We start from the raw sequence: 9,505 nt of genomic DNA on the forward strand, positions 1-9,505 counted from the left end.
CTGATGATGTCATCAGATACAGAACCAGATCAGATACAAATTATCAGAAGATAAGAAGCATCTGAAGTAGAAACACGTTCAAGAAAGTCTAACTCTGAGCAAAACAGCAAAGTATCAGAAGCATCTGAACAAGAAGTAAGCTCTAGAAGTTCTGACTCTGATCAACGCTATCTCTAAACTCCAGAACTTATCAGCACTATCTGAAGAATCCATCAGAATCCAAAAGAGATCTACATCAGAAGCAAGACTCCAAGATTCTCAGATACACGAAGACTCTGATCATGGAATTGCTAATTATGAAAGAGTAACGTTAAAGTCAAGTAAAGGTTTGCAAATGGATTTCCTAATACAGAAAGAGACGTTAATCTCCAATTTCAATAAAGAAGATACTATATGTGGTAAGTAGTCATTTCAAGGAGAGAAAGTTATCCTGGCAGAAGTTATTTATGTTATGGCGTAAATTCATCTTATTACTCATCAGTTTCAACTACTACCTCACTGATCTATATAAAGGACTGCAAATCAACATTCAGTGTATAACATATACAAGGAAAAATATACTGAAACATCAACGCTCAAGAAAACACTCTTGCTCTTTAAATCTTCACGAAGCTGTTGCTTATAACGTGAATCACTTTGTTCTTACTATTGTAATATTTGCTTTCTTAGAAGCACTTTAGATTACATAAATCTTTTATCTATTGTTTGTTTATTTCCTCAAGTGACTCTGTGTAGTCTGTATACTTGAGAGGACTAAGAGATCTTTCTCTTAGACGTTGTTTGTAATCAATCTTTCAAGATTAGTGGATTAAGTCCTTGTTGAAGGCGAAATCACCTTGGCCGGGTGGATTGGAGTAGCTTTGTGTTATAAGCGAACCAGTATAAAATCCTTGTGTGATTTTCATTTTGAAAAAGCGCTTATTTTCCAAACAATTCAAACCCCCCCTTTCTTGTTTTTCTCACCTTCATTAAGTTCCTCTTGCATCGCTAAAAACCAATGTTCATCGAGTAATACGTCTTTGGAGTTTTTAGGCTCATTTTGAGAGACAAAAGCGAAATGATAACAAAAGTTACTTATCTTTGACCGTGTGGTAACTCCCTTTGAGATATCTCCTAGAATATTATCGATGGGATAATTCTTAGAAGATTTCCATTCCAAAGGAAGATCATTGTTATTAATAGAATGAACCTCCTCTTTCTTTTCAGAAATTTGATCCGGCTCCTCCTTAGCTTTTTCCGGATGGGGTTCAACACACTTTTCTTCTTGATCTTTTATTATGTCTTCTGAAGGAACACCTGCACCATCAACAATAATACCTTTTCCGACAATTTTCGGATAAGATTCATCAAAGGAAACATGCACGGATTCTTCAACAATAAGTAACCTTTTGTTGTATACTCTATATGTTTTACTAGATTAAGAGTATCCGAGAAAGATACCTTTATCGGCTTTTGAGTCAAATTTACCAAGGTTTTCTTTACCAATATTTAATACAAAGCATTTACATCTGAAGATATGAAGATGTGAAACATTAGACTTCCTCCCCTTAAGAAATTCATAAGGGGTTTTGTTTAGAATAGGACGAATGAGTATCCTATTCAATACATGACAAGCCATATTTATGGCATCGGTCCAAAAATATTTAGGAAGGCCGTTTTCATTGATCATAGTCCTTCCAAGCTCTTCTAAAATTCAATTTTTATGTTCTACAATCCATTTTATTGTGGAGTTCTTGGAGTAGAAAAATTATGATAAATGCCGTTTGTTTCACAAAATTCCTCAAAGAGGTGGTTTTCAAATTCACCTCCGTGATCACTTCGAATAGTAACTATGCTAGTGTTCAATTTGTTTTGAGATATCTTGGCAAACTTTTCAAAAGCATAAAAAGTGTCACTTTTACTTGCTAAGAAGATAATCCAACAAAATCTAGAGTATTCATCTACTATAACAAAACCATAATAGTTTCCACCTAGACTTTTAATTTTAGATGGTCCAAAAAGGTCCATATGGAGAAGTTCAAGGGGTCTCGTTGTGGAAACAATATTTTTAGATTTAAAAGAGATCCTTGTTTGCTTTCCCATTTGGCACGCATCACATAAGTGATCTTTTGAAAATTTGATTTTGGAAGACCAACTACTAGATCTTTTGCAACAATTTTATTTAGCAAGTCAAAGTTGACATGCGCAATCGCCTATGCCAAAGCCACAAGTCTTCACTCATGGAGACGAGACATTTAGCGTTAGTCAAAGATACTTCATTCAAGTTAAGCATGTATACATTATTTTCTCTCTAGCCCTTAAGCACATCATTCTTATTATCATTATGTTCAATCATGCAACAATCTTTTGAAAATGATACTTTATATCCTTTGTCACATAATTGACTAATACTAATGAGATTATGCTTAAGGCCTTTAACTAAAAAGACGTCTGAGATAGTAGTAGATGAGGGATTAACTACACTACCTTTTTCGAGTATAACTCCCTTGTTATTATCACTATAGGTTACAAACCCTTTCTTCTTAGCCACAAAGTCAAAGAACAAGGAAATGCCACCTGCCATGTATCTTGAGCATCCACTATCGAGAACCTATGTTCTCTCCGCATCCTCAAGACATTCCACCTATAAATTTAAACAAGGGAAGGAGGTACCCAATTTTAATTGGGTCCTAGTGTGTGAGTGAAACTTTGGTTGCATTTGGGCAACCATTGAAAAATGCCTTTAGGAACTAAAAATCTCCTAAATCGGCATTTAGCAATAGTATGCCCCCTTTTGCAACAATATAGACAATTTAAGTTCGGATGAGAGTTGCTTTTGCTAACTTGGTCCTTTACCACATAAGTATATTTTTGATAAGGATTATTCATGTTACTTCTAAAATATGATTGATCAATAGCAAAGGTAACTTTAGGTTGTTAAGCCTTGTCTAATTTAGCTTGAAGAGTTCTAACCTCTCTTTGCCAAATGTGACAAGTTTCACATCCATACCATCTAAACCAAAATCCCTTATCATCTTCACTTTTGCCTTTAGTAACCTCTATCATAGATTTCTTAAGAGTTTCTAATTCCTTTTCGGAATCAGAAATCTTCTTTTCTAAATACCAGAAAATTTTCTTATTTGAGGCTAGGCGTTTGAAATCTTCCTTGTCCTCATTGTGTAGAGTACTAAAGGCATTTTGCAAATCACAATAAGACATTTTATCAACATGATCATATTTAGAATAACTTACATTCTTTTTCTTCTTTTGATGAGTTGTAAGACAAAGATTGGCATTTTCTTCTTCATCACTTGAGTTATCATCGCTTGAGGACTCACTATCGCTCTCCCATGCAATGTATGCTCTTCTAGCTTTTCTAGATTTGTCGTGACGTTTGTCTTTTCCTTTGTCTTTCTTCAACAAGGGACAGTTCGGCTTATAGTGACCGACCTTTCCGCAATTAAAGCATGATCCTTTTGACTTAGTTGTCTTACCTTCCTCTCGATTCAGGAATTTTGATTGTCTTCTATAGTTGACAAGATTTTTATTCGAATGTTGAACTTCATTCTTTCTAAGGTATCAGTTATACCTCTTTACGAACAACCCCATGTCTTCATTCGAATCTTTATCGTCATCACTTGATTCACTCTCACACTCATCATTGGTGGATGACTTATATCTTAAAGTCTTTAAAGAGATGGACTTCCTTTCGGTGTCCTTAGCTTTCTCCTTCTTTTCCTTCTTTTGACTCTTCTCATGTTTCTCAAGGTTCATGAGCTCTTGCTCATGCTCTTGAAGCTTACCAAACAATGTTGTCATGTCTATGTTCTTAAATCATTGGCTTCCTTAATCATGGTGACCTTTGGTATCCAATCCCTGTTAAGACATCTTAAGATTTGTTAGTAGCAACATCATTAAGGGTAGTTCTATCAAGAGCATTTAGCCGATTGATTAGATGAGAAAATCGCTTTTGCATATCAACAACGATTTCACCATCCTCCATATGAAAAAGGTCAAATTCTTGTGTTAAAGTGTTGATTCTAGCTAGTTTGACATCATTGGTTCCCTCATGGGTAATTTGCAATGAGTCCTATATAGCTCTAGCACTAGTACAATGGGAAACCCTATAATACTCATCAACACCTAAGGCGACAATGAACATATTTCTGGCTTTCCAATCATAGCTATACTTTTTCTCATCTTCTTTATTCCATTGTGCTTCAGGTTTAGGTATAACAACACCATCCACATTGATCATGGTTATTTCATAGAACCATCTTGGATGACTTTCCATATCTTCCTATTAATAGAGTTGATATGGATACACATACAATCTTTCCAATAATTGTAGTTTTCACCGGTAAAAATAGACGCCCTATTGTACGCCCCATTAGGATCATTACTCATTTTCTAAAAACTTATATGCGAAGCACTAGATAAACCAGGCTCTGATACCACTTGTTAGACGATAATACCGATCTAGAAGGGGGGTTGAATAGATTAGTTTTTGAAATTTAGCGCCTTTTAAAAATGTTTTCAATGGTTGCGGAAGCACCCTAGATTATAATCGTCTAAACGATCCGTTAATGGAAAGATCGGATATGCGTGAAACCGAATGGAATAACTATGATAGAGATAATCAACCACTATCTAAATCAATAGATTAACTACCACAATCCTTGATATCGTTACCTCTAATAATGTGTTAACACAATAAAAGAGCAAGTAAGATATTAATAGATTTGTGTGAGATTAATTTTATTGAACACTTGGTGAGCACTCCACATCAAGTTTCAATTTCACTCAAATTGAATGTGCATAATTTTACTCAGTTGCAATCAAAGTGATTGCACTAATTTATCAAACAGTTATTATGCATAACAATCAAGAGAGATTGTTTTTACTATTAATTTCATACAAAACGTAATTAATGCAGAATTTAAAGAGATAAGAGAAAGAGAGAACAAAACCGGATTTGTTGAGGCAGTTCCCCTATCGTCCCCGCTTAGGGTACGTCTGCCCTCAATTCTAAATCTAGAATTGAGATGTTTTTATTAACACGTTGCAAATTTTATACAAGAGAATAAATGATCACCACCAATCAACCCCTAGTATTGTTGCAGATCCTATTCGCTTCTCTCCCCTTAATTCGAGTTGAACCAAGTCCTTCAAGCGCTTCGAACAAACCTCCGGTTACAGCTACCTTATTGCAAGAACGCCACATTCTCCAAAACTTCAGCTCGGATGATTTCGATCGCAAGTCGCTTGAGCCCTAAGCTTTCTACACAATCCTCTAGTTACCGTTACTTGTTTGGCCGAACCCACCGTTCTTCAAACTTTTCACTCGGTTGAATCTACGAAGCAAAGGTTAGTGCAAAAACCCCCAATTCTTGGAGGACAAAACCCCAATGGTTTTATTCAAGAAAAACCCACACAAAGCTTCAACCCAAACCAAGATTACACAATCCTATTTGGAAGTTATCACCACAACAATGCACAATGCTCAACAAAGATTGTTATGTGTGATTATTGAGAAATGCAATGAAGAATGAAGATGAATAGCACTTTGGTGTATATATTTCACTTTTATTGTTGAATGTTGAAGAAGAGACTGTAGAATATTTATATGATGCATGAACCAAATAACTGACATAACAGAGTTATTTTGCAAAATTACTGAGCAGAAAATTGATTCCAAGCAACGACCACTCAACCTGTATGGACCCGAGGCAAAATTATTCAAGTAAAACATGCGATGAGTCGACTCAAATAGAGTTTGTTCAGGGTTAAGTCGACCTATGACTTGACCTGTTCATACCTGTGGCTACATGGTTCAAATGGAAATAAGCAATGAGTCGACGTAACACGTGGATGAGTCGACTCATTCAGTTTTCCTAGGATTGAGTCGATCTGTGACTCGACCTGTTCAGACCCGAGAGTTACGCTTTGAGTCATGTGTCGACTCACAGTTCTTAAACTCCAAAAAATGAGTTTTGATATATATTTTGACCAATTTAAACCAATCTCTTATGAACCTAGGATATTAACGATGACCAAGTGCATGATTCACATCTATGACATGCTCCTATATGTTTGGACACGTTGAACTTATATTTTGAACATGTTTGAGGATGAATACATTTTATGATCTGATGACACTGTCCAAAGTACACGTTATGGGTGACTAGAAAGGTTCGAATCATTAAAATAAGGACTTGGCATATTTGCCCTCATAGCGAGCGTGCGTGTGTGTCTAGATGGCTTGGTGGTATATCCTCACTCATTTATAAAATTGGGTACCCCTTGGGGCCCAACCCATTTGGCCAAGTTGGAATATATATATACATTACTAATATTTGTGTTCCCTCGTATGTGGGATTAAAATGAATCCTTTCAAATTCACTTCCATTATAGTTCTTACTTATGCTCATTTGTTATTCATTTAATGTCAATAAATCATTACAATTCCCACACCAAGTTGTCATCATACCAAGATTTCCAACAACCCTCCACTTTAAAAGGTGATTTTAGAAGTAACGTTAAATGTTTATAAGATCGTGCATAAGCAAAGGTGTCTACGACTTGAACTTTTGTGTAACAAGTAGGATTCTAATTCAACAAGAGTGACACTATTGTCTTGAACTCTATCTCATACAATAGACCCGCATACAACCTTTTCTTAAGGTGTATTCTAATAGTCCATGCTTTAATGGCCCTGCACATGTATCTCGGTTTAGTGAAGGCTCTAGGAATTCTGCCTCGTAATTCCGTAGGAACCGGGACAAGTTCCAAAATCACAAAGGTGGGTCTATTAAGAGTACTCATGTAGCCTAGGTACTCCCTCATATAGAGTATAGATCTTATTAAGAGTTTCTATCACCTCATCCTTTTATTACTTCAGGAATCATGCTCCACTTGCATGATCATCTCATATTACTCATAACTTGTTATTATCCATTGAACATATTTCTTGAGATCTCCTGTTATCTAGACCGAGTTACCATCAATAACAACTCATTTATTTATAGGCATTACTCCCATCTTCTTAGATGTATTGTGGACTTTCTCTCTAGTTAATCCTTTCATCAAAGGATGTGATAAGTTTTTATCAGTGCATACATGATCCACTCTTACAACTCCTTTAGAGATACAGTCTTTGATAGTGTTATGCTTTCTTCTTATTTGACGTCTTTTACCATTATAATAACGGTTCTCAATTTTTGCAATAGTCGCGGTACTATTGCAGTGGATCAACACAACTGACATGGGTTTTTCGCATAAAGGGATCTCAACTAACAAGCATCTTAATCAACTTGCTTCTTCACTATCTGTGGCTAGTTCTCTCATCTGAGACTCCATTGTGGAATGAACCAGGATAGTCTGTTTCTTTGATTTCCAAGATACAACTCCTCCTGCTATACTAAATATATAGCCACTAGTAGCTTTGAAATCATCCGATAAGGTGTTCCAATCTGCATCACTGTACCCTTCTAGTACAGTAGGAAATTTCTGATAATGTAGGTCGAGATCCATGGTCCTTTTAAGGTACCCCATGACTCGCTCAATAGCTTACCGATGCTCGTTACACAGTCTAATCGTAAACCTGCACAACAATCCTATGACATATGCATTGTCGGGTCTAGTATAATAAGTGGCATACCTAAGACTGCCAATGATGCTCGCATATTCTATTTGTCTGACACTTTCACTAGTGTTCTTAAACAATTTCACACTTGGATCATATGGTGTACACGCAGGTTTACATTTAAAGTATTTATATTTCTTTAAGATCTTCTCCATATAGTGTGATTGATCCAAAGAAATTCCTTGTTCGGATCTCGAGATCTTGATACCAAGGATCACAATTGCTTCTCCTAGATCTTTCATGTCAAAGTTATTGCACAACAATGATTTCGCATCATTAATGGTATGAATGTTTGATCCAAATATGAGTAGATCGTCAACATAGAGACATATGATAGTGCAAATGCGACTCTTAGATTTATAATAAACGCATTTGTCACTTTCATTCACTTTGTACCCATTCGATATCATTAAGTTATCAAACTTTTCATGTCATTGCTTATGAGCTTGTTTTAGTCCATACAGAGACTTGTCTAACTTACAAACCTTATTTTCTTATACATAAATCACAAGCCCTTCTGGTTGTTTCATATATATTTCCTATTCTAACTCACCATTTAAAAAAGTTGTTTTAACATCCATTTGGTGTACTATTAAGTTATGAATAACAACTATTGAAATAAGTACCCTAAGTGACTGGAGAAAAGGTGTCGAAGAAATCTATATTTTCTCCTTGTCTAAAACCCTTGGCTATAAGGCAAGCCTTGTATTTATCAATAGTTTCATTAGGTTTTAGTTTCTTTTTCAAAACCCATTTACAACCGATTGATTTTCAACTAGGGGGTAAGTCTACTAAGTGTCAGGTCTTGTTAGTTTCTAGAGATTCTATCTCATCATTAATAGCCTCTTGCCATAAATCTGCATCCAGAGATGACAAGACTTCTTGGAGATTTATTGGATCTTCTTCTACACTATAAGCCGCATAATCGGGCTCATAGTCTTTAGCAACTCTTACTCTTTTACTTCGTCGAATTTCTGTTTCTACATTGTCGTTGCTTTTATAGCTTCTAATCACGGGAATGTGACTCGATTGAGTGCCCCCACTACTTCTCGATTTGAAAGAAAATTTGTCTTCATAGAATTCAACATCATTTGATTCTATGATTACTTTTGCATTTAATTCATAAAACCTATATGCCTTATTATTTGTTGCATACCCAATGAATCACATTCATAGGCTTTAATATCGAGTTTAACTCGTTTAGGATCCGAAATTCTGACATAAGCCAAACAGTCTCAAGTTCTCAAATAAGACAAGTTTAGTTGTCTTTTCTTTAATATCTCATAAGGAGAGATCTTACTTTTTGACTTGGAAACTCTATTCAGGACATAGCAAACAGTCAATAAAATTTTCCCCCACTAGTGAGGTGCAACACCATAATTCTTCATAATTGCAACAACAAGTTCAGTAAGAGTTCTATTCTTTCTTTCTGCTTTACCATTCATTTCAGAAAAATATGGAGCAGTCGTTTCATGTACAGGTCCATGTTTACTATGGAAATCATTAAATAACTCATAATCATATTCAGTTCCCTCATCATTACGAAGTCTATTAATCTTCTTACTAAGTTGATTCTCAATTTTAGTTACATACATCTTAAACATGTCAAGCGTTTCACTTTTATTCTTCATTAAGTACACATAAGTGAACCGAACCGAATCGGGTCGGGTTGAGCCAGACGGACGACGGCGACGCACGTGCGTGTTTGTCTATATGGCTTGGTGGTGTGTCCTCACTCCTTTATAAAATTCGGTACCCCTTCGGGCCCAACTCATTTGGCCAAGTTGGAATATATTTACACTACTAATATTTGTGTTCCCTCCTATGTGAGATTAAAATGAATCATTTCAAATTCAATTATATATTAGTTCTTACTTGTGT

General features: G+C 35.6%; 1 protein-coding gene across 1 annotated transcript; it reads right to left on the minus strand.

Moving 5' to 3' along the window:
* Positions 1–8,422: 8,422 nt before the first annotated feature.
* On the minus strand, positions 8,423–9,255 carry LOC127094619 (uncharacterized). Its single transcript, XM_051033427.1, has 2 exons — positions 9,000–9,255; positions 8,423–8,721 (listed from the first exon to the last, which is right to left on the minus strand). The coding sequence occupies exons 1-2, from the start codon at positions 9,253–9,255 to the stop codon at positions 8,423–8,425; spliced, it is 555 nt and encodes a 184-aa protein (XP_050889384.1).
* Positions 9,256–9,505: the final 250 nt, after the last annotated feature.

The sequence above is a fragment of the Lathyrus oleraceus genome, chromosome 6, assembly GCF_024323335.1.
Source record: "Lathyrus oleraceus cultivar Zhongwan6 chromosome 6, CAAS_Psat_ZW6_1.0, whole genome shotgun sequence".
In the NCBI taxonomy this organism is placed as follows: Eukaryota; Viridiplantae; Streptophyta; class Magnoliopsida; order Fabales; family Fabaceae; genus Lathyrus; species Lathyrus oleraceus.